The 27,920-nt window shown below is 34.3% G+C and overlaps 1 protein-coding gene across 1 annotated transcript in view; it reads left to right on the top strand.

The window, feature by feature from the left end:
* Positions 1-27,920, top strand: part of LOC123662263 (homeobox protein homothorax) — a 196,947-nt gene that overhangs the window by 32,417 nt on the left and 136,610 nt on the right. Inside the window, exon 4 of the mRNA XM_045597130.1 lies at positions 20,872-20,998. Within this exon, the coding sequence (XP_045453086.1) occupies positions 20,872-20,998 (127 nt within the window). The remainder of the gene's footprint in view (positions 1-20,871; positions 20,999-27,920) is intronic.

Below are 27,920 nucleotides of genomic sequence, written 5' to 3'. Positions count from 1 at the left end.
ACTGCGTCGCTGGTCCGTCGGTTCCATCTGCTTTCGCCATAACAGCATCTTCAGCAGTTTTTTGCTGAGTCGACGTGAACTTTACTGCCTAGGGAATAAGTCTATCGGAAATCCTGTTAATATTGGTAAGAATTCTCGTATCCCCATTGATGTCCCCGAAATTCTCAAGATATTGAAAGATTAGCCGTGGGTGCAGGATGTCCCCATAAATAATACATCGGAGGGGTGCTGTGATGGATTGTCTGTCTGTCTATCCGCATTCTATTAGTCAGGCATTCTTAAAGGGTGGATCTTGGGGTGCTTTCTATTATTAGAAGTAGCCAATGCTAGCTTAGCAATTGATACACTCTTCCTTCATTAGTAAAAATAGTAAGCCCTTCATTCGGATGCTGTGGACTCTCTAATCTTTCAAACCGATTAATAGATCGTCTGTTTATATTCTCATTTAAAAATTCCTAATTATGTATCTTCGGCTAATTCGTACCGCTCGTATTAATTTAACTGCTTTATGCAATCAAATTAAGTTCTAATGGACTGCTACTAGCTTTAATTGACCATTTAAAATTAAGTTTTGGTAGATAGCAATTAAGTGGAATGGTACATGTACATCAACTGACCTTTATTGGAATAAGTATAATGTTTTCTTTTTTTATATATAAATTCAAATTGAAAGGCGATGCAATTAATTCTCCATGGGCATTAGAGATTTTATCAACGAAATGTTCCGCGATTCCGTTCAACGATTAACATTATCAATACAAGATGTATATGGTCCATATTAGCTTACATTGTTAATAATAAAAATTCATAGTTTTCTTCACGAATGCGTCCGCAGGTCCTAATGATAACATAACACGCAATGAAAATCGAGATCTCGTAAAAGGGAAAGTTGAATTAAAAAATAATGTAGAAAATTATTCTCAAACGAAATATTGTCCAGCAGCAGCAGTTACGCATCGCGTTAACGAAAGTAAAATATAATAAAACGAATTTATAGCACACAAAAGGTTAATTTGTAGAAAGGGAGATGATTTATAGTCACTATAAAAACTAAAGCTATCGCTACACTTGTTGCTAGCCACTATCGGTATTATCTAGTGAAAATTATCGATCGTAAATCATAGAGTCGTAAACCTAACAAATATTGGCGCGCAATAAAACTCGATACTGTGTACATGGGAACCATCTCAGATAATTCGGACGATAAGCGATCTCTTTCGAGTGTGACCGATAAGCGATAAGAGTGTTAGAAAATGCTAAATTGCGAATACATGATGGACATGTTGTAAGTTGTAACTAATTGGGAGTACTTTTTCCCAGCAGTGGGGCTTTTATTGCTTGATTTAGTTTAGATACTACTCAAACATTCCTAATTAGCTAAGTATTTAGGAGTTAAAAATAAGTATTGATTATGTGATGGCAACACCATCTCTGTTCTGTACCAATTGGTATGATATAATTACTTATTTGACTAAATTCTTTTAAAATTTATGAACAATAAAGAATATTATTCCTGACCTTATAAAAGTAATAAATTCATCAATAGAGCCGGACACGGAAAGACTTTTACAGAAATATTATACAAATAAAAGTTTCCAAAGTAACGGAATAGTAGATGGTGTATTGCTTTACAAAACGTCACCTGTTTACAGTAGATTGATTTTTTGTCCATTCAAATAAAAAGTTCGCTAACTTTGACAACCGGGACCTTCCGATACGCGTCCGATACCGTCAAATTATAACTCCCTACCTTTTATTATTCTCCTCAAATATAAAATGTGTTTGAGGAATATTAACTTTGAAACAATTTTATTTTTTCTTTTTTATATACTAAATGCAGATAAATGATAAAATGTAACGATATTATCATCATTCAAATTCAAATGTATGTAAGACAAATTCCTTAATTCACAACATACGTTCAGCCTGTAATATCCCACTGCTGGGCATAGGCCTCTTTCCCCATGTGTGAAAAGGATCAGAGCCTAATCCACCATGCTGCTCCAATGCGGGTCGGCGGATATATTCACTAATATGAGTAACGATCGCTATCAGGTGTGCATGGTAACAACCGGGACCGACGGCTTAACGTGCTCATAATATAATTCGATTTAAATTTCACGCAAGTGAAAAAATGATCTCCAGCTCTGTTAATATAAATACAAAGTCAATGTTAAATAAAAACTGATATAAGAAGCAATGTCCAATAAGAAAGGAAGTGCTTTTTAACAAATGGAATTTTTGTAAGGAGGAAAATAAAACAGTCAACTAAAAACAAATGAAAAACTTTTAAAAAACGCACCCTAAACAGCATTAAGCGCGAAATAATGCAACATCGACGTTGAAAGCAGGCGTAAACACGTTTGTTTATGGAGTAAAACATTCAGCGGATGCACAGACAGGGTTACTTTGCCATTCTATTCGCTTCGACGTTATCACGCCGGCGAAGATGTTCCCAAGACTCGCCCCTTTGTTGAACTTAGAAATGCGGACGAGTCATAAGCGGAAGCGATCTTTATCAGATTTATTAAACACTGTTTCATTACAAATGTATAAAAATAAATTATTTTTAAAAATATCTTTATCACTATTGCGTATTAAAGTTAATAGTGATGTCCCGTTATTAAAAATTAAATTAAAAGTTTAGTTGGTAATTCCTGGGGTAAGAATGACACAAAACGACGAAATATTTTCAATCAGCTCAAGCTCTGATCCTTTTCCTACACGGGGAAAGGGGCCTATGCCTAGCAGTGGGATATTACAGGCTGAAGCGTAAGTAGCACTATGTTCATAGTATCTACTGTTCATTAAAATTGAAATAAAAATGATTTTAAATCTTCGTAAATCAAGGACAGTTTTTAGTAAAGCAAGTGTGCATAATATAGCCTATATGCACAATTTCCATATTTTTACCTCCATAATACAACGTTATGAGTCATTAATGAAAATAATTTTCACATATCGTTGAAGCAAATAAGAAAAGGCAACCGTTACAATACAGACAATATAAAATATACAGTCGAAATGAGACCCTCTTTTTTTTGAGTTGTCAAAAACGTAAGTCCTACCGACAAGTTTAAGCGAATCTATGTTAAAATTAACGAAATTCCGAATGTAACTTGAACCAAACCCGAAAAACTTATGTCAATATCAACTTTTTATTATTGAAAGTATTTATATTATTTCACTTTGTCTCCGTACTTTGAAAGTTTTGGCGGTTTAATACACTTAGGGCGGAACGTGTCGCGAAGTTTCCACGGGTTTGTTTCAATCATCTTTTTACTTAGTTCCCTCTTTATATTGAAAGTTTTCCTTTATTTTTACATGTTTAAGACAGTTTCCGCTCTCCCGTCTGATTTTACTGAGTATAAGAAATCTATTCGATTAGAAGGAGTGGCTCTTTTTACTTTTACGAGTCTCTTATCTTCGATATTTTTTTAAGAATTAGATTTTTTTTTATACAACTAGGTCGGCAAAAAAGCGTACTGCTCATCTGATGGTTAGTGCTTACTGTAGCACCAGAAGCATCACAAGCGCGTTACCCATCCTATCACGGCGCTCCAAGAGCTCTGATCACCTTATTGTCTGACAGTATTATTTACCTCTGATGTTCTGTGAGGCATAAATAAATATCTACACAATACACACACGGTCGTTTGTTCCTAATTTAAACAACTTAATGCTTGTGTTATAGGTAACAGCCGACTGGTATAACACACTTATAAATAATACATATGTTAATTACACCCAGACTTAGAATGGGAATCGAATCCACAACTCCCGGAGCAGAAAGCAGGGTCACTACGAACTGCGCCAACGGTCTAGTCAAACTCTAGCTACTCTAGCTAGACGAGGTACTTCCCTAGTTGATCATTTAATTTTAACTCTGCTATACGCCAATTCTACATTATTTTCCTAAGAGATTCTGTCTAAAATGTTACTAAGATACCTATCGATTACAGATATTTAATTAGTTATCTGTTACTAACTTAGTTAGGTAACTTGAACTATGAATAATTCAATGATAGGTCATGTTTGATAAGTATCACAATTTAATTTATTTTTGCAGTTCTATAAACAAGTTACTTTGGTTCTTGGCAACATTGTTTTTAAATGTCAAACGCATCCAACGAAACGAATAAATTAGATACATATAAAGACATGTAGTTACATAAAATTAAACCGACTTCAAAAAAAAAGGAGGAATTTTCAATTTAACTGATACATTTTATGTGAATTACCTCATAAAATTTGTACTTGAAATTTATTGTAATTGCAAGGCCGTGTTTGTCGTATAGTATCATTTTCAAATCCTATGTCAAATTTGATAGAGATCTGACACTACTGTTTGATTTATCCCTAATATACACAACACGCACACACACATCAGCCTATCGCAGTCCACCGCTGGACATAAACCTCCACAAGTTCGCACCAAAAATGACGTGAACTCATGTGTTTTGCCCATAGTTACCACGCTGGGCCGGCATGTTGGTGACGTATCGCTAATAATGCGTATTTAATTGATGATTATTTAGACTACCTTCGCTGTGTATTAATTAATTGCTTAAAAAAAAATTAGCTATAACTGTCTGCTGTTACCTGTACCGCAAGCATTAAGTTGCCTACCGTAGGAACAGACGACCGTGTGTGTGTGTATGTTATAGATATTTATATTTATTTATAGTTCACTCTGTTGCGTTTCTGTTTCAACCTTGTCTAAAGCAATTACCTGAACGAGTAAAAAAGTGCCTGATAGCAATATATCCAATTTTAGAATTTTATTGTCTATTTGAATGAAGTCAAATCGAGCGAATAGTAGTTTCGGTTTCATGATTCATTTAACGGTTTGAGGTTTACCAATGCGTTTAGTCACACGATAGGATAACGTGTCCTCTACGTGTGGAATAGAGGTTATTTTTCTATAATTTGTTTTACCTAAGCCTGTCTATAGTACTTAGATTGTCAAGAAGTCTTTGCTTGCTTTACAACTTTCGAAATTATGTTATTGGTCAAAGGTAGTTTCTATACGGCGGATTTTATGGCGTTTTTAGTGTGATTTTAAATTCAAAGCTAAATATTGTTCTTGTGGTTCGTTTACGATCCGTATTTGGTCGATTTTATGTTTACTTAAGCCGCAAAAGCTTATTTTGGAAATATATCAAATCCCATAATTCTACGTATTTTTTGTTTTAAATAAAATTACGTTCCATTATAAATGTTTTTTTTTTTTTCAAATACATTTTTGATAAAGTAGTTTTGATTCAATTGAAAAATCATTGTCATTTATTTATTTGATTGTAAACACGTAGTTATAAAAGTGTATTTATTTTCATAAAATGAGATCAAATATTTAAATCAACCACCACTATAATCCCCATTAAAATTAAACAGTCGATAGCGGAAACCGCAGTTTAAATCCAATCAAATACTATTTAAATTTCATACAGTCCATACAATACGGCACGTCAATAGTGCACGGTCTTGAATGGGCTTTTTACAGAAAAGCTCGCATTGTGGGCGGCTTAAAGGGTTTCGCGACAATACAGCCCGAGTTTAATTAACCGGAGCTTAAAGCTTAATTGTAAGTGCAGTTAAGCTCAGTAACACGTGTCGGAGTCTCTCAGGGCGGCCTCTAGGACCGTTGCTTTACAATTGATATCATTTTTTGGTCCCTTACAATTGCGAATGGATTTAAATAATTTTAACCGTATGACGATTTGGTTTTGTCAGTTTAACGTTTTGTACTCGTAATAGGTACGTTTGGAGAAGATGGAAGCTAGAAAAACATAGTTATATGTATTACACATTTCAAAGTATCTTAAGTAAGATATGTTAAATGTTTAATTCAACACTAAATACTTAATAAAATAAATATTCAACAAAATACAAAGTTTTCTTTAATATAAATACAGCTAAATTCCTTCTGATCAATATCGTTGTCAATAACGCACAATATCCTGAAAATACTATCCGAAAAACGGGAACTGTAATAAAAATTCCGCCCCCCACTTATCTGTAACACACAGCATCAGAACCGCATCAGAACCTACGGCTTATTTACAACCGCAAGCAATTTACGAGAAAACCAAACAACAATTACGACACAAAAACAAATAAGAGGAAAAATCATTAGGGGAGCGAGGGGCTGATTACAAAGGAAAACATGGCGTTGTGGAGTGGAGTCATTATGTGCCGATTGTTCAGTAGTTTGCACGCTAGGGTAGCCGGTTCGACAATGGCGCTGGTGAGACGCCTGTCGCCTGTCAAACAAGGGTTGAGAGCGTGTGTTTTGTTTATTGTGACCCCGCAATGATCTGGAGTGATTGGTCGCGTATTGATCACGGCGGCTGCAGAAAGTAACTTAAAAACCACTTTTGGACTGTCAATACATTTTACGTATATGTAAGAAATCGAATATAATTTTTTATTTATTTACATTAATTATTCCTTATTATATTTTATTCAAACAGCATGTCTTGGGTGTTTTCCCATGGTTTCTCTTGAGGAGCTGAAAACGATTTGAGTTTAATCCATTATGGTAGTTTGTGTTATACTTCATGTTGGTGAATGGTGATGTTATATTGTAAAAAAAAATTGCTCTCGAGCGCTGATATCGTGATCTATTGAAGCTATTTTAAAAATTATTTTTGTGATAAATATCCTGTTAGCTGATGAAAGGCTGATAAGACTGTAAATTATATACGAGGAACAACACTTAAAAACATGGGTAACGCTGTTACAAGACTACTAATTAGACTTCTAATGACAAAACGAAGACGAATCAACTTTTAAAAAAGGGTTTCTATATGATACATTTTCAGAAAACATTTACATAAATAAATATCTTATAACACACGGTCTGTTCATAAGGTAAGCAACTTAATGCTTATGTTATAGGCATTTTTTTATAATATACAGTTAAATAATATGTATAATACATAAATAAAAAATATTACCTCCAGACTCAGGCGGGAATCGAACCCACAACCCGCGACCAGATAACAGGACTGCACTGCGCCTACATGCTAGTCAAAATATACAACAATTAACACTAAACAAATCTTCCCTATAAAAATAATAATAAAAAATAAAAATAGAAACTATATGTAGAATAGTCTTGGTCAGCGGACTCACGTCAATTTTTAGAGATTCTAAGGCTAGCTATTAAGTTTTCTAAAGTTGCAGGGAAGTACCGATGCATGTATAACAAAAAAAAAAAATATATATATGGAATGACAAAAGCACAGGTATTATAAGCGCGTGGATATATATCACTTACATAAAAAAGAAAAAAAATATTTCCTATGAAATTTATTATAGTATACAACCAAAAGAGAAAGCAAATAGATAATTGAATTTGATAGTACACACAGCAAGCGTTAAAACAATTAATTCGGGTCCCCCAATCCCAATAATGATACAACCAGAGGAAAAAACGAATCTAGACTCAATCTCATTTAAATAACACCATTTTAAATCGTATTAGACATTCAATTAGCCGGAGAAACGGAAGTTAGGAGGAAGCTTGTTAGGTATCCTACTGACACTGACGCTAATGCAGCCGTGTGGTGCATGCTGATGTACTAGATCCTCTAGGTATTGGTATTCTAGAGATCGATGAAGTGCATGTTATTATCAATGAGGTTGATGTCTGAAATTGTTATGATTTCTTCAAAGCCTCGCGTAAATCTATACTAATATTATAAAGCTGAAGGGTTTGTTTGTTTGAGCGCGCTAATCTCAGGAATTACTGGTGCGATTAGAAAAATTCTTTCAGTGTTAGATAACGAATTTATCGAGGAAGCCTATAGGCTATATATCATTACGCTAAGATCAATAGGAGCAGAGCACTAATGAAGAATGTTTCAAAATCGGGGTATTTTTTCAAGTAGCTATTCAACGCGGACGAAGTCGCGGGCAGTAGCTAGTGTACAATATATTTTACTGATAACTAGTTTTACGATATGAAATATTCTAAGAATCATCAATAAAATTAGTTATTATATTTGAATAGAATAAATAAATAAAAATTACTTATACATATTTGTAATGCTAAAATTACTTATACATATTTGTAATGCTAAAATTACTTATACATATTTGTAATGCTAAAATTAAAATTGTAATTATTTATAGAATAATTGTACTGTAAATCAGGTTTTAGCGAGAATTCTGACAGATTTATCACTTTGAATCGAATTTTAATTAACACTTATTACACTATTTTATGTTACTGTTATACAATTATAATTTAAAAAGTAACTATAACAACATAAAAATGTAAAACCAAACAAATCCGTTAGTTTGACAATGATATACAACCATCATATCAATCTCTAATTTGTGATTCCATCGTCATATCGAAGAGATCAGCCAAACAGGATCGGGTTGACCATCTACAGTCCCTGAATTATTTATGCCCTCCCGTTCCGTTACATTGAGTAGCTAATGACGGGTGCTCAAGCGCATATATGCTACTAGTTAATATTAATAACCAAGGATCGTCTGCCCATCGTCTCGCTACCACGTGCCCGTCATAGCAATTGATAGTGGGCTACGAGTGCATCCTGGAAACGGATTAGCTTGAATATGTAAATGTTATTTGTTCCTTAATACGTTTCGCTGGAAATCTTAGGTTCCCATAATTCGTGTACAGTTAACACGTGGAATTATTCGTTTAGACATCGTGTCTCTGTCTGTACGTCGTTAAAATTAATCGACTCCTTTTGTGTTATAATGTCGTGGTGTTTAACGCTTGAAATTAAAATTACAAATAATCACCTTTAAAAGTTGTGTGTACATAAATAAACTAGATTACAAATTAAATTATAAATATACAATGTACAAGTAATAAAGCATGGGGCATGTAAAGAACAAAATATTAGTTCACAGCGGGGCACAGACCACATAGTATGCACACGAACGTTTAATTTTTAGCCATTTCGCCGCAGTCTTTTATTTTTTACTCCTCTTTATTTGAAGAAATATGCCTTTATATGAGTTTATATGAGTATTACAAATAAAAATAACACTAAATACATGAAGACGATAACGTTTTTCGATCTTCTTTTATCGTATCTTTTATCCGTCTCATTGATAAAGAGGTTTAGAAGAGGTAGGAGTAGAATAATTGTTACATTTAATATATCAAGCACCCCACGCTTTTTACTCTGAATTGTATTATTCTCTTAATAACTTAAATTTTATTATAATTTTACTTTGAAGTAATTAATTATGATTGATTGTTCGATCTTCTACTACTGTAATATAACCTTTTTGTAATTAAAAATTATTTTTTACTTTTTGGTTCGATTAGCTTTAAAAGCGTGGTTTTTTAGATTTTTTAAACTTTAATTTATTTTTTATTTTTTAGTTCGATTTTTCAATTAATTATTTGCGGGACATGTGATAGTTTTCCATTATTAATATAAACAATAAAAGAATAACTATTCCGCGCGGAGCTAAGCCACGAACTTAAGCGAAGCGGGCGGGAAACAGCTAGTAAGGCATAAACAAGGTATAAATGCAACTAGCCTGAAAAGTATCTGCCTCCGTTGTGCTGTGCCCAAGGCCCGAGCGAAAGAGTAAGTCCGAAACTGCAGGCATGCGAAGATCGTGCGCTAGCTTCATCTCTCTTGCTTCCTTACAGAGGATCCACGAAAGAATTTATTAATCCTGGCAGTCCTAATAAGGATATTGAGAAACTGTTATTGAATTTTTGCATTGTCGTCGGTCCTTGATACGTGTGCAAAGTTTCAAATTAATTAAACTTCTGGAAATCTGTGAAAATTATGTTCAAAGATTCCATTACATACATATATACATACACACATACAACACAAGCTTATAAAAGCGTGGTAAAAAGTATTTATGCGAAATGATATTTTTGAAGATTCTAAAGAATTATTTATCGTTGTGTCCATTAGTTATAAGTATTCTTTGACCACATCAATTTTTGTTTTGTTTTTATGGATTAATTGGTTGTACAACTTCCTTCAATGTTTGTATTTTGTAGATGCCTGATGATGGTCCAATAAAGGATCGAAACGTAGCATGAATTTGCAATTAGTGGTTTGATTGGCACCTTATGTCCACTTTCCTGCTAACCGTCAAAGAAGTTCTAAAGAATATTCGCGTAAATCGGAAAAAATCTGACTTTGTTATAACACTACCGACTTCATATTTTAATAATTTGTATGTTTATTAGTTTTTATAGTAACAAAACTCTAAGTAGGCTGATGTAACCTGATGTAAAAATTTAAAAAGTAGTAGTACTTAAAATTAAAACAAATTTTCTGCCAATATAAAATATGGACTTACCCACTTGAAAAAATATAATCAAAATAAAGAAATATGTAATTCAAACCGCTCAGCAAACAATGAGTGTATGAACAAAGATCCATCAGAGCCGGCAATATGCTGTCGTTCGCACGTCCCCCGACAGAGGGTTGCGGCCGGTTGCGGAGGGTTGCGGAGCGTGGCGGCTCGGGTTACCGACACAATGGTAACCGTATCGCAACCAGTGTTATTGCAACACAATTATCGCTGATTAGCTATTGAATTTGGTATAATTCTTTAGGTTATCCTTGTAAATTTTGCTTAAAATTTTATTGAGGAGTTAGCTCCATTTTCTAAACAACAAAAGACAAAGACAAACAACAACTTCTGACAAAGCTATCATTTATTTACTATTTAAGAGTGTATGCTACCTCAAATTGCTTATTTTCCACTCGGCAGGATGTCCATATCTTTCAAACTACTGAATATTTAAGTTTGAAATTTATGTATGGTAAAGTTCAGGACATAAACTATCTTTCATGTGTTTCGAAAACACGATTTCATAAAATTTTCTCGATACAAAAAAATCGCACAGTTACCTCTATTTTTGTATTAAAACCTTAATATCTCAGTAAATATAGAAGTTATGGACTTGAGATTAAGCATGGTAATTGAAATAAGTATGAAGAACATTTTATATGTTGCGTTTTATTAAAAATAACACTGGTAATGTTTGTGGGGTAAAAATACATATAATTCGCGCGATGAACAACCAAGTGCTTTCAATTCTCATGTGTAGTACGGGTGAAATCTGAATTCGAGCTGAGGTAGTGTAGCCCCTTAACAGTAGATGGCATTGAAAGATATGCTTTTTGATCGATAAAAAAAAATGTTTCATGGAAATGAACGCAGTTTTTTCATATTCTTTATAAAATAACACAGATGTCACACAAACAGTCTCAAACAAAAATCACTACGACGATAATTTTGAAAATAATAAATTATTAATAAAATATTAATTATTGAAAAACAATAATTTTGTATTTTTGCTTTTATATAGCCTACTCATTCACAGAATAGTTTAAGATTATTCGTCTTATCAGAGAAGGCTCTGTCCTCGATTAATACCTGCGTTGTTTAAAATAAATTTCGCGACGCAATCGTGAAAGTTATTTTATTAAGCACCGTGGACGCCCACGCGAATTTCCCACATACCACAGATTAAAAATCCTTCCAATAGACTCAACAGATTATCCTAATGATAGGCGGCGGCAATAAATATGGCGGCTAAGATGGCGGCGATAGCGGGTAAAGGACACTTTGATTGAACGCACTGGACACGCTAGATAAACGATATTTGCATATTAAATAACAATATTAATTTTCTCCTAGCTTAATACTCTGTTAAACTTAAGATACATTTTCGAGCTTGCTTTTCTGAGCTTATTTATTTTATAGTAATTTTGACACCTCTGCGACAGCTGACATATTCTTTAGTAAAGTAAAGCATTGATTAGCGTAAATTAAAAATGACAGATAATAAAATTACAAAGAATTTTATGAAATACATAGTTAAATATTTTTTTTTAAACTAAATTAGCTCTTGTATTTTATCTTAGAACTCGCGTAGGATTAAAAAGTTGTTTCTAACTAGATGATCTGCACATATGTAAATTGTGATTTCAGATTAATTGTGTTATATGGTAAACGTTCGATTCCCCATAGTTATTGCGTGATTTTGATTGGTCTATCATCACGCGCAAGAACCACATTTTATCTCTATATGAAATTTAGTCTCGAACGTTTCAATATAAATATTAAAAAGTATTTAGTGTATAATGATAATAGACTATTGGTTTATTAAGTTACGATTAACCCTGCGGTCACCAACCCGCCTGCCCAGCGTGGTGACAATGGGCAAAACACATGAGTTCGCCATTTTTCGTGCGAACTTATGGAGGCCTATGCCCAGCAGTTGACTGCGATAGGCTGTAACTTGATAATGAATGGTGAAAGGTATATTGAACCAGCGTTTTACAAAGTACATAACATTCTGTATTAAACTATAGTTAATATGAAGGTTTTACCGATTCGGAATGTAAATAGGTTCTGCTGAGAAAATTCGTCAAGAAATTCACAAGGACATACTTCAAACGTTTGTCGTGATTTAGGTGCTTGGACTTGTGTTGATCTTTGTACACAACATTTTATGGGGGGCGGGGGGAGGTACGGCATGTTCTTTTACTATTTCTTCGTTATTTACTTAATCGGTTAGGACGTTAAACTATTTCTAAATTTATAAATCAGCTGTGGTTTGTAATAGTATAAATCTATATAGAAAGCACAGTTATTTATGTTATTAAAAGTAACGAACATAAAAAAAGAAAATACTTCGTATCGATAACATCGCACGATAACAACTATCGATACATGATAGTGTTGTGAATTAGGCCAGCTTTAACTTGAAAAAAAAAATACAAATGTTTAAAACGCGAAATTGATAAGTTATCAAACATGATTTTTTTTTACTTTATGTAATGTTTATGTGTGTGTGTGTCACGTGTTTGTGAGTTATGGTCTCCTTTCCCATGCGGTCGACGACCCGTAGGCGCCTAGCTGTTTTAGGATTACCATCACATACACCATAAAACTGTGGTCACATTATCGGGGACCCATAAACGTTGACCTTGGACACTTACGACGGTAATGATATTCTTCTGTCCGTCTGTCAAACGAAATAGGTAACGTGAGATTTTTTTATTTTATTGCTTTTGTTTTAGTTTTTTTTTATTGCGAAAATGAATAACAATACTACGTGCTACCTTGAAAATCAAGAAAATAATTATAATATTATGTATTTAGTTAAATAATTATCCTTGCCCTAATGACGTTGCGAAAATCTGACAAAAATGAATTACAATATAATTTGATAACTTTGTTAGTAAGAGAACTGCGTAGGCCATTGTTAGAATTCTTTAATCTCAAAATTTGTCTCCTGGAAATAGAGTTGACATAAAGTTATGGTCAGGATCCTATAGATTACGTAGCTCTGATCTATCCGCTGGAAATGCTAGAATTTTGGCAAAAGCTCCATATTAGTTGTAACATTAATATTAATATAATTCAAGAAAGAAGAAATGTTTATTTTTACTCGTATCTGTCTGTATGTTTTAGCTTGTTGTTGCAACAACAGAATAGCAAAAATAAATTTCTGAAACAGTTATTCTTTTACGGCAATTTAAAAAATTTGGATTGCCCTTCCGGATTCCGTTTTTCCATAATTATTACTTGGATATCTTCAAATCAAGAGTGAATTGGCATCTACTAGGCAAGCGCCGTTTAACCATCCCATCTTTAAGCAGCCATTATAGACTGCATCTTCACTTACCATCAGGTGAGATCGCACTCAAGCGCTAGTCTATGTATTTAAAAAAAGGGTCGTTTTCAGTAAATCTATTTCTAGTTTTTCGTACTTACGTCAAAATTCTATTCTGTTAAGCAAATTCAGAGATAGAATATTGAATTTGGTCGTAAGACAGAGAGAAAAACAGTTTTTTTTATTATTTTTTTTTTATAGTTATATTAAAAAAATCTTCAAACATAAATAAAAACGAGCGATGTAGTAAAACACGCTTGTATTATATTTAAATTCATAAATAATGTAATACAAACACTAATTGTTTCTACCGGAAGAAGGTCGTAACTCAACTTATGCGCATGCGTGTCACGCCAGCCGCCATATTAAAAATATGGCGCCTAATGACAGGTTTTCGCGGTATAATTTATTGCCTTGCAATCAATTGATTGTTATTTATTACTGAATAAAAAAATTACACATTTCTTTTACAAAATTAAAATTTTTTGATTGACATAAATATTATAATGAACTAAGAATTGATTCAACCGAATGCATCCATCTAATAGAAGAATTACTGTACTATATCCTGTAATGTTACATTATGCACTTATCCCATTGCTGAGCTAAGGTCTAGTCCATGGAGGAGTAGGTTTACTGGCCCTAAAGAGCATAAATCTTCAGTTTATTTCTCCACGCTGCTTCACAAGATGTGAATTTACCTTCAAAATTGAAGTAAAAAATAGCAAAGCCTCGTTTGCCACAAGCTCTTATTGTACTACAAGGTCATCTTGCATGGCTGTATTGTGCCAAAGAATTCCTCTGATATATGCAAGTTTGCTCAAAATATTGTCGCGTTGATATTGGGAAATGTTTGCACAGATTTTCATTAGTAGTTCAAAACTTTAAATTTTTCTTTTTTTATTAATACAATTGTTTTTATACATAAATTGGTATTTAAAATCAAAAAAAAAAATAATCTAATTAAAAAAAATGAAAGGTTCATACGTCGCAATCCTACCCTCAGTAAAGCAACGAATACTATTCATATTTTAATAAAAGAACAATAAAAGGCTTGGAAGTCGGAGGTTTGTTCGATATTTAAATTATTTTGAATTTGGAACGGCGCGTGCGCACGATCGAGTTTCAAACGCCAGGTGGGAATAGAGCTGCGTTTCGAAATATTTCGCGTACACTCGTTACCGACTTACTTATACTATTTTAAACGTAGTTAAAACATTTAACACACTGACCTCAAAACATAAATCAAACGTTAAAAAAACACTAACATATATTATTACAACACTGGCCGTGTAGCATAACTAAAGAAAAAAAAAACATTAAAAAAAAGAACACTTAGAGTATTTTACATTAGCGTCTATTTCTGGAGCGTTCTATCAAACATTTCAAGATGGCCGAACCCATTCCCGCTGAAAGTGGCGGGATGAACGAACAGACGAAACAAAAGAACGTTACATTAAGACGTATGACCTCTCTCAAGATGACACAATAGTAAACTCTCATTTGGGAGGATTAATGGTAATGGAAAAGTCGAGTTCCCTCCCCCCTGCTCCTGCCCCCTCTCTCCGCTACCCCCCCTTTCCCCGGGGGATGGACATCGACTTGGACGAAGCTTATCGGGGTATCTTTGACGTCATAATTTACGTCCATGACATATAGCGGTGGAACCGTTTAGATGTTATTTTTTTGTTTATTCAAGCATTATTGTGCGTCCGAAATTAGTGTAATGTTATATTTGACAGTTATTATGCTAGTTTTTGTTATCTATGCCGTTGGCAAGTAACGTATGACATCTGTCAAAGATTAGAAACTTCTTGGTTTTTTTTTTTAAATAAGGAAGAGATTTTTAAATGCCTTTTTAAAATAATTTAGAAGCACAATAGCTATTCTTTTTTCTAATAGGTTTTCCAGTGGTTTTTCTTTTAATTCATCCAGTTATTTCTGCTCTCAAAACACAGCAAAAAAGTACGCTGACATTCTAAAAGAACTGCAGTTTTTCTTTAGTATTGAATATAGACTACCCTCCACAACATTTTTCAAAGTACCTCCAATATAAAGTAGTTCATTTTTATTTATTTTTAATTGTTTTTTGTTATTCTCATATATGTAGTTAATTAAAATGTCCCAGCAATGTTCCCACGTCATCCGACACCGCTCGCGTGATCTCGTCCTCTTAACGATCTTGAGACTGATCTCTTACCAACTGCAACGATTTAGAGTATTCTGTGTTTACATTTAGTACATTTACCTAAAAGCTACTCACGGTAGTGTTGACATTTTGGCCACGTCTTTTAAACTTGCTTAGTTGCTATAGAGAAAATGTACCTTCTAATAGTTAAAGTGTATTTTTTATAATTAAGGGATAACTCAACACATAAATAATAAATATAGACCATACACACACAGTCGTCTGTTCCTAAAGTAAGCAAATTAATGCTTGTGTTATAGCAACAGCCGACTGGTTACACCCAGACACGGAGTGGGAATCGAATCCAAAACTTCCGGAGCAGAATGCAGTGTTATTACAAACTGCGCCAACTCTAGTCAGTCAGTCTGGGTTAGTCAATTGATTTGAAAGTTTTAGAGCTTGTGCATTGGAGACAAACAAATACCATTTGTAGTATAAATGTAATCGTAAAAAATGCTATCGACGATGTTTCAACGTTCATGACGTTTTTTCCCACACATCTATATCTCGGTAACCGCAAAAAAAAACTTTCACCCAAATAGCAAACGGTGCCCCGCCCTTTCCAGGAACCAAACCCGTGACCCACTGCGAAATTACCACTTCACGAGCGCACCCCGCCTTCAAAGATGTGTGTTACTTCTGAGGAAAACATTAAAGATATGTTTAATTTTTTTTTAATAATGACTTAAGTTATACAAATGACAAAAGTATAAAAACTAAAGTTCAATAAAACCTACTTCATAAAATCATTTTTTAGAAAGGTCACGCTTTTTTTTTTGTTAAAATCGATACCGTCAAACATCGCGTGTCCACGTCACTTATCAGAAACTATTGAAAAATAATTATGACAAAAGGTGTTATTTCGACGATCGTTAGCCAAATGGTGACTGACAGCATTCGCTAACGATACTAAATTATGCCCGTCCTGTCCGTGGATAAACAAAATTATAACAATAAAAATAATATTACTCGCGAACCGAGTCATTTTTGACACATATGGTGTGAGCGCATTAGCGGCGACGCTTCCTGCAACTGTAAAGGACCTTTTAAAAAAACAAACATCGAACCGTATAATTTTCGTACGACTCAGATACGAAAATAACGCGTCATTCATATTAATAATGTAAATAATGATATTTTTAACCAACCTAAAAAAAGGTTCTCAACTACACTATATTTTTTATGTGTTACCTCATAACTTTTCACTTTTAACTTTACCGATTTTGATGATTCTAATTTTAATCACAAGCTGGTGCTTGCAATGTGATTCCATTGATATTTGCTCGATTTTTCGTACATTTGTATTACTTGTCGATATCATTGAAATCGGTTTTTTAACCGACTTCCAAAAAAGGAGGAGGTTCTCAATTCGACTGTATTTTTTTTTTTTTTTTTTTATGTATGTTACATCAGAACTTTTGACTCGGTGGAGCGATTTCGACAAATTTTCTTTTAATCGACAGGTGGTGTGTGCCAATTGGTCCCATTTAAATTTATTTGAGATCTAACAACTACTTTTCGAGCTATATCTAATAATGCGTTTTTACTTGACGCTTTTTTCGTCGACCTACATTGTATTATACCGCATAACTTTCTACTGGATGTACGGATTTTAATAATTCTTTTTTTGTTGGAAAGGAGATATCTCAAGTTTAGTACCGTGATAAGGAAACCAGGATCTGATGATGGGATCCTAGAGAAATCGAGGGAAACTCTTGAAAATCCGCAATATCTTTTTACTAGGTGTACCGATTTTAATATTTATTTTTTTGTTGGAAAGAAGATATCCCTAGCTTAGTACCATGATAGGGAAACCAGGATCTGATGATGGGATCCCAGAGAAATCTAGGGAACTTCTTGAAAATCCGCAATAACTTTTTATTAGGTGTACCGATTTTAATGATTTTTAATTTAATCGAAAGCCGAAGTTTATCATGTGGTCAAATTTAAATTTCATCGAGATCTGATAACTACTTTTTGAGTAATCTTTGATAATGCGTTGTCACTTGACTATTTTTTCGTCGATCTACGTTGTATTACTCGTCGATGTAATTGAAGTCGGTTTTTTTTTTCGTTTGCGAGCAAACACAATTATTTTTCATTCGCAAATACAATTATTTAAATTTTGAACGCACTTATATAACTAGATATTATCACATTCAAAGTGTAAAGGAAAGTCGGAACATGTGTTCGATATTCAAATTTGGGAAGACCTGAACATCGTCAGGTTCTGATTGGTGTAATCGAAAGTGGCGGACATCTGTTCTAAATTCAAATTCGCCGACTGTTCGGTTTCTTTAATGATTATTGAAATTGCCAGTTGTGTTTGTTATACGCGTTCTATTTTTGAAAGGAATTTCGTCGAGGCGTCGTCGAACACGCGGTGTTTGGAAAGTCGCAAACGCGTAAATCTATTGACAGCTCGCCAGGTACATACACACAGCGCGTTACGACATATTGAATTGATATAAGCCTTCATCACTATCATTTTATTCTTATTTCTACTAGCTTAATATACAAATTATATTTATTTAACACAGCATAAATATTCTGCTCAAAATCTGGTGTAGCCCGACTGGGGAAGTACCTCGACCTTACAGAAGGTTACTGCTAAATAATACTGCTCTTAAGCAGTGTTGTGCACCTGTGAGTACGGTGACCAGAGCTCCTGAGTTGCTCCTGGTTGACGATAGGTTCGACAACGCGCTTGCAATTCTTCTGGTGTTGCAGTTGTCTATAGGCTACGGTAACCATTTAGCGTCATGGGGCTGGGCTGTACGTTTATTTGCCGACCGAGTCGTTTGAAATAAATAGCTGTAATCAATCATATCATAAAATAAGTATCTTTAAGGTTTTCGAAATAACTCCATCACGATATCCACTGTAAAAAAAAAAAAACCATTTCTTATTATACGATTCAAAAAGAACATTTCTAAACACAATGAATTAAGTCAAAGAAAGGCAGTTTTTTATATTCGGAAATATGAAATTAGCTCACGGCATTCTAATCTCTGAGATATTCAATTAACCGACGTCCATTATTGTAAATTAAAACAATCCTGTGGTAATGAGACACCTAACGATCGTTTGGTCGCTATCAATTTGCGCTGTATGAACAGCAATTAAATATATTTTTTTTAGTATTAAAGAACGTACAACATATAATTGTCAATATTAATCATAAGTATAACCTTTTTTATCATATGTCATTGAGATGTGAATTAAACAATGTTGCAATAAAATAATTACAGTCATTTGTCTACAAGTAAATGTAGAAAGGTTTCATTTTTTTTTTAATTCTTTTAAAGTAATAAAACCTTTGTAGTCAAAACTATATATATATAACTATTTTAAGAATCGTAAAATTATGTGTTAAAAACAGAGCTTTTAAAAAAAAGATAAGACATCTGAAATTATAAGTGTTGCAATCAAATAAAACTAATTAAAAGTTAATTAAAAAACGGTATTAAAATGATAAACAAATAGTTGAATTACGGGTAGAAGTGGCGAATCACGATAATAGTAATAATTTGAGCGTATCGTCGGCCATTACCGTCGGGACCAGGTGTCTCGTAACGGCCAGCGCGCCTCATTACCTGCGCCCGCGCAACAACGGACTATTCGTCTATGTTTAGAAATACTTTTGCTTCAATTAAACATTTTACAATTAAATACTATTAGGGCCTCATTGAATCACATTTTTAAACTATTGTATATTAATTTTATAGCGATAAAAACGAAGTCTTGAATTAGAAATATTTGAAGGCACAGGTCTATATACCATAATATCATTGACATCCTACGTAGAAAACTGTTTAATAAGTGATTAAAAAATTTACTTATTGTGTAAGCATTTAAATTTGTAATTCTGACAATTATTAAAATTATGGATTTTGTGTCGATATTACTCTTATTTTTTATTTGCTTACTCTTATTTTTTATATACCGAAACAGTACAAAGATGGTGACGCCATCTACCGTATGGTTAATACTTATTAATTTACGATAAGTCAGTCACTGTCTTTGTTTTTTGTTTTGCAGGGTAGTTAACAATAAATACTGTTATCATTTAAATGTTCTTATTCTGATTATTATTTGTTGAAGTACCGCAAGAGCATAAAGATGGAGACACCATCTTTCGACTAGTCAATACTAATTTTCTGATTGGTCAGTCGCCATCTTTGTCGTGTATTGTCCTATAAATATGATAATTTGTAAGTGAAGAAGCAGTTATTGTTTAATTATTGTGCGGCTATCGTTGATGCTCGATAAGTGGCGTATAAGTGATTGGTGAATGAATAACTATAGACTTGAAGTGAGAAATTAATGTTTCGTTGAGTGTTCTCAGCCGTGTTCTACAATTATATAAGAATTTAATTACTTATTTACTTTTATTGTCCAGAGGGTGGGGCCACTAGATATCTATCCGATAACTGGTTGGAACCGCTACGGGTACGCGACCCCGGACTACTCTAGCTGCTAGTGTCACACACCCCTCCCCGTGATCCGTGGCACTGGTATCCGTAACCCCAGATCCTTCTCTCACATAAATCCTTCTCACCTATCCTTCTTCTTACCTCAAATTTCCCAAGGAGGGTTGATGTCAGGCAGGCGGCCGGTCGTAAAATATACAAGCCAAATCACATTACAACATGAGCTTGGGAATTAGAGTATCATGTTGTGCCGACCCTACATAAGTGGGATAAGGGCAGGAAGATGATGATGAATTACTTATTTAAACAGGTACTTTGAATAGTTGCTAATTTGCACAAAATTAATGTTAATAAGTACTAAACACCGTACTACAAAAGATTCGAGCCTACCTTTGACACTCGCGAGGTTCTGAAGTAGTTAAGCTCACCCTTGCAGATTCCCAAATTCCAATACAGATATCTTACTTTAGAGTAGGTCAACGAGATTTTAGGTCTTGAAATTGGCATCAACTTTTGGTAAATATAGTTGACTGATATTAATTTTTTTTTGTTGTTTTTTGCAATGTTATTTATACGTGTATCTTTGTCAACAGAGACCTCCATCGTCATCCTTATCGTACGGCGGTGCCGTCAACGACGACGTGCGCTCGCCGGGCTCCGGTGGCACCCCCGGCCCCCTTAGCCAGCCCCCGCCGCAGACCCTCGACGCCACAGATCCAGGTAACCTAGCTATTTATTACATATTCTGCATGTCTTCATATCCTATAAGTTATTAGTGATGGATAGGTTCCAAGGAATAAAATTTCTTCGAAATGTGAAATAGAATTTTTTGTATAATGCGATTATAGTGTATTTAATGATTAAAGTCGACGTAACTATTTTAAGATGATTAAACTGAAAGTGACATTAATTTTTCTTGAGAACTTTGTGCTTCAGGCTTTTCTCGAGAGTGTTACATGATATTTCTAAACTAACTGTATAATAAGATTTGAAAGTATTTTACAAATACCTAATACCTGGACCTTGTGTCTGTTAAAACTTGCTTAACCTTTCTGTGAACTATTCTAAAAAATAACTGTTCGGCTTTAAGCTCTTGGACTAACAATGAGAAAGAGGAGGAAACCTTCATTTAGCTTATGTCTGGTTGCATTCAAACTTATCAATAATTAGGTATATAAAAGCTCAGTAATCATTTTAACGGAGTTGTTCCATGTACAATCAAGTTATTATCAAAAGTATTTTCTTTTTCCGACTCATTGACTCTTAGAATAGAGCAATTCATTTTATTAAAGCATTTGGAATTCTTCCGTCATCTTCGACCACCTCAGCCCTGAGTTTACGATAGATGGTTAACACATTTAATCCGATGTTAAGTGTGTAAAGGTTTTTCAGCAACCGAAAGGTCGATAAATGTGAAAATAACCGGCTCATTTGCATCGAAATTATAAACTCGATGCGATCCGACAACGTGTAAACGCCATCGTTAAATGACCGTCAGTGCTCGGTAGAAATCAAAGGTCAAGGGGTCGAGCTGTGACAGGTTTTTAATGAGCCGTCGTCGGTAGGGCGTGCTACTCCTACGCAGCGTCTCGTACCCAACAATTAACATGTCCACACTCCGATCTAGATCCGACGCGATGCGTCAACACCCGTCAAGAGCCAATTTAAAACTGACAGACGCATATCGTCGCGTCACAATTTCGTGTCAACTTCTCCTTCCACAAAGGAAGCGGTTAAGAAAAATTAAAAAAGAAATCTGTTCAGCCGCGGCCGTTTGTCGACGTTCAGAAATCAGTCACGAGCGTCAGAATCACTCGACACACTCCCTGACATGTTACATTCTGGATCCCGATCGATTGTCACGTATCTTTCGTACGGAAATGACGGATGAGCGCGTATTGAATTGCTAGTTATGACGTTTTGGGTCCGCGCCGGCGGCGACTATAATAGGTATTGAAATGAGGCGGACGACAGGATTGTGATGCATGTATCGGTGACGCATCTCGACCGATTATCGCCTTCATATGCCTATGCGCTGGGTAATTTGTGTGGGATTACATTGTGTATTATTCAAAATAGCTCCGACGTGCGTTTGATTTAAAAAATAATAAAATAAAAATGTGTAAAGGTGTTATTTCACAAAAGACGCAATCACTGGCAGCCTTTTGACAGCTGTCAAAAATGGCGAGCGCGTTGGCGCGAAAAACTAACAAAGCGTCGGTGTTTTTTTTAACATTTTCACATTTTTTTCGTGGAAAATTATGCTTTCGGCACACGTTTGTGTAATTGTTTGGTTTGTCGTACGGTTTTGTTGGCGTGACCGTTGCAGAATGAACTAAATTGAATTTTGGTGAGCCGGGACAATGATTCGTAAATGCCAAGTGACAACAGAAAAATATCGTGACATTTTTTGGACGATAAGATTGAAAATACCTTGTCTCAAATTCAAATTTCTTGACGTAACATTGAAACAAATTGGAGTATCATTACCAATACATTTTCATTATTCTAATGAAATACGAGTACCTACTCCACAGAGTCGTCACTTGACCCGCGCCCTTCAGTCGTAAAGGGCTAACTTCAGCACGTGAATTATTCAAAATTCGAAAATTTCCCTATAATTCAATCAGGTCGCGTCCCCTCGTCCCGGGGGAGGGGGGAGGCGCCGCGGAGGGGGGATGTGATTATTTGCGAATTTAATATTAATTAACTGACGTGCTCGGCCCGTAATTGCGTTTTTCAATTACATCTGACAATTATGCGATGAAATTCGGATGAACTGAGATAATTCCGCTAATTGTCTGCCGGAGAGCGTTTTTTGTACGCATACCTACTACATACTTATCGCTCGTTGTGCATAGTTCGCGTCGTAATTAACGTCGCCATTTTGATGACTTTTATAATGAAGTAATTTGATGCGAAATATTAAAATTATTATAAAATGGTCATTAATAAGAGAAATAAAGACATCGCGGTTTAACATCGTCTTTGTTTAACTGAACATATGTATACATATATAGGGTGTACAGTTTACAAAACTCCACACCCTTCATATTAAAAAAATCAAATCAATTACATATTAGTGTTATTTTTATTTGTATTTTTTATTTCATTGTAAATAAGTTGTAAGTTTTGAAATATGTTTTTGTTATTACGATTGCAAATAAAAATATTACGAATTGTATATATACGTAAAAGAATAAGATTCCTTTGAGTTTTTATATAAAGTTTTATATAATATAACTGTGTTATCCCTTAGTAGGAAGAGAGGGGGTGGCTATTATACTCTTTACTGCCGTAGCCACGCAGCAATTTATTTGACTCCAATCTAATTTAACTACAATCTTGAAAACAGTATTATTTAGCTGTGATCTTCTAAGGTTGAGGTACTACCTCAGTCGGGCTGCTCCAGATTTTGAGCAGGAAATTTCTTGCTGTGCCACACCTCAGTTAAACGTATATCTGCAACAAATATTATTAAATTATATCTCTTTTGCATGCATAGTTGTGTCACAATGTCATTCTTCTATTTTCCTAACTCTTATTCTAATTTTTGCAGAACTAATGTGGAATGAGTCGAATATTTTTTTCTAATTAAATAAACATCAAAAAATGCTTCCCATTGTGCGTTAATTCGAAACCCGAAACTAAAAGAAATAATCCCGTTATCTTGCGGACGGGGAGGGGGAAGACACAAAATAAAATTATCACAAGTTCGGTTCCATTCTCGTCATAACTCCCCCAAGCGCGTCCTTAAGAAATGTTCACTGCTAAAATAGAACACGTTCATACTTGTACAGTAATTTTATTAAAAACTAGCTTCTGCACGCGACTTCGCCCGCGTGGAGTAGTTATTTTGGGCTAACGCACAAACAACAAACACTCGTCACAAACTCCTCATCTTTATAGTATTAGTATCATCATCATCACTTCAGCCTATGGCAGTCCACTGCTGGACATAGGCCTCCCCAAGTTTATAGTATTAGTATAGATTGACAAAAAACGTCTTAGTAACTTTTTGAGTTGCCCTAATACAGTACAATCAATACATATTATTATATGTATTGATTGTACTGTATTTATCGATGTCAATTAAAGTTTGTTTTTTGTGTGAAAGCGAACACAATTTTATATAAATTCACGTAATACTATATAGTTCACGCTAGGGTTTGTCCGCGTCGGTCACGGGCCTCGCTTCGATCGTGACGAAATATTAGTAATCGATTCGTCTTTACCACGGCTGTCCGTCCGTTTGTTGACCGTTTATTGATTATTTACACTAATTGTTGAAATTATTGTTTGTAATATAATTTTACCGACTGTAGCGCAGCGATGGATTCTTACCTTTGTATTTCTAAACAAAGTCTTTTAAATGGCATCGATTCTTAGTTGTAAGTTGCTTTTTTAACTCATTCAAGTAAAGCTTCTCTACGTACGCTTGGCTTCGGGAGTAAGCTGGTGAATGCTTGACGGGAGCGTTACAAAAGTGTGATTGGGCGAGGCGAACGGAATTTGAGAGAGAGATAGGTATAAATTAGCGAAGATAGAAATAGAGAGAGTTACGTTTCTTATATGAGTGTAGCGCCAATTAAACAAGTTTTACTTTAGTCGTGTGGTCTAAAGCACACTCGTTTTATTTTTGAGGTATTCAATAGCATTTTTATTTATAAACTAGTTGACCCCGCAAATTTTGTTTTGCCATATATTTTTATTAACCTTATCAATCCCCCCCCCCCCTTATAACTTAGGGGAATGAAAAATAGATGTTGGCCGATTCTCAGACCTACTCGATATGCACACAAAATTTCATGAGAATCGGTCAAGCCGTTTCGGAGGAGTTTAACTACAAACACCGCGACACGAGAATTTTATATATTAGATACAATGTTTATAAGTATAAATATGTTATCAGAATGTACCTGATTGATTTAAGGACTTTTTACTGGTTTTCAGAAGCGTGTTTAGTACGGAACGAATATTACTACGATAGTTATCTAGAGTAGTTTGTCAGTGAGTCTTTTGATCCTCTAAGAAATTCGAAGTGATAAGCCTAGTATTGTTATCGCGAGGCAGAGAGTTACATACATCTATAAATCGATACAGGTACACGCAGATTACCTACGAAAATATTAACCGATTTCTCCCAGATTTAAGTAATAAATTTACTTTATTTTCAAATATATATGATTAATTTTTTGACAAGAATTAGCAAATAAACACATAATAGGCCGAACACAACCGAAGGACAAAAGTATCATGCCGCTCAGAATCACCCCCAAGGGTCATCCCTTATCAATATTTCGTTCACATTGTAAATAACGTTCCTTACATAACTCAAACATATCGGTGCCGATAAAATATTGACGGTAACGTTTTCCCGACGTTTTTCATCGGTCATCGGCAGTCGCGTCACGTACGACCGCACTTACACTAAATGTAATAAAATTGTTGTTAATAATTCAAGGAGGTAGATAGACGTATCGGGTAGTAGAGTCGGGGTAGGGATTATTAAATTCTACGAATGCTCACTTTGTATCTAATATTCGGAGGTGGTTAATATTAGATTAGCGAGGGCGCCGCTGGGCGGGTCCGGGCCCCGGTACCTACCGATTTTCCACGTATTATGATTGGTTACTCATTTGGTAATGGAAAACCTTCGCGTGACTGTTGCGTGATGTGTAGTGTCTTGTTCGCTGCGAGTCTGAGATGAGTTGTTTCGTGTATTTGTCTTTCTTTTTAATCAAAATCTAAACATAAAATGGATCCCTATTTCCTCTTGTCACGTGATAATTTGACAATCCATTTCCTTTTTAAAATGTTATTTATTAGTTTGTAGATTGTACTTACAGAATGAAAAGTTAAAAAAAAAACGCTCATGGTAATTAAGAAAATACTTTTTTAAAGTTCACGCTTTTAACGTTTAATAATAACAAAGATACTATTTTTATATTAATATACTATTATTGTTATTAATATTAATAATATATACGGCCTTATTGCACGGAACAATTTCTTCCAAACAACTTTTGAATTTAAACTTTTAAGAAAAAAAAAATCGAATGAACGATAACTATAATTTAGGTAGGATAATATTATTAGGTAGGTTTAATCTGTGTGCGATGTTACAACACTAATATCGTACAAGATACTTTAGTGACGCACACAAAGAGACGGTATAAAGAATGTTTGTCAAAGTAAATCCATTCATACTTTCATTCAATGAAATAACAAACGAGATCATAAATTTATCGAGTATTTTTGTTACAACGATATTATTCATTCGCGATTCCTGTGCGCTCCCCATTCGACCTTATATTTAACACAAGACTACTTTCTCACGCGACTTCATTGTCTTTATTTTGATACTTCAAATTTGTTATCATAGGTACACAGGCGAAAGGTGCTTACAGACTGTCTTATTTTTATTGATGATAGCGTCTTTTTAACCGACTTCAAAAAAGGAGGAGTTTACTCAATTAGGTATATATTTTTTATGTATGTTCGGGAATAATTTCGTCGTTATTGATAATTCTTTTTATGTTGGAAAGGGGTGCCGTATTAAGGAAACCAGGATCTGATGATGAGGGTCTCAGAGAAATCGAGGAAATGCCTAGAAAATCGTAGTGACGGCTAGTGCGTTTGTTAAACCAATTATATCATCTATTGCTTATAATTAATTATTTTTTAAATCAAATATTAAGCTATCCAGTTTGTACAGTTATAGTTCCATAATAATTTAAGTCATTAAAGTTTGAAATATAGAAGACTAAAAAATGTTCATTTTATGAACACAACAGTACAACATAAAACTTTAGTTTCATTTGTATTACTCAATACTTGAGTAGCTTAGTTAAGTTTTAAAAACCTTTCAACTTAAAGCTCATATACTCTATCCAATCAGTAAGTAAATATAAACATATAAAAACAATATATATTTTTATTTTATTTTTATTTATTCACAAAAAAAAATTATAAATTATTCAATATAAATACCGAAATTTCGACATCAAAAAAATCTAAGTCGAATGGAGAACTTACCCATAAAAAACTATTACCCCATCGGAGTAACAACGTTACAATACAGAGCGATTCCATTGTACCCTTTGACGTCGCCGGCTGATCCGCGGTAATTGCCGCGATAATGCCTCGAGGGCTCGTCTGTTTGTTTGCGAACGGAATCTCTTGCAAACTGTCTGTACGTACTATACCTTTCTCCTATTTCCACTCGGTTATGTGACAAGTATCTTATTTGTCAAATTGTTTAAAGTCCCTATAAGGTATCTGACGATTTATAGGTTACTAGCTGTGTACCGCGACTTCACACGCGTTAATTTGAGGAAAGAATAGCCTTACAGCATTCCTCGGTAAATGGGCTATCCAAAAAAAAAATTCACTTCGTACCAGTAACTACTGTTAAGTAAAGCCTAAGAGTAACACATAAACAAACAAACTTTTCAGCTTTATAATATTAGTATAGATACACATCTATACATATAATAAAATGGTTAGGAAAGTCAAAACTGTACATTGAATATTTTTTTTAAAGAATACTTGGGGTGTGATCTACAATCGATACCGAAGCCAAGAATATAGTTTTTAGAATTTTTGTCTGTTTGTCTGTATGTATGTCCGGGATAAACTC

The sequence above is a fragment of the Melitaea cinxia genome, chromosome 18, assembly GCF_905220565.1.
Source record: "Melitaea cinxia chromosome 18, ilMelCinx1.1, whole genome shotgun sequence".
Taxonomy (NCBI): domain Eukaryota; kingdom Metazoa; phylum Arthropoda; class Insecta; order Lepidoptera; family Nymphalidae; genus Melitaea; species Melitaea cinxia.
Note: the sequence above shows the minus strand (reverse complement) of the source record. Positions and strands in the feature narration are given on the sequence as shown.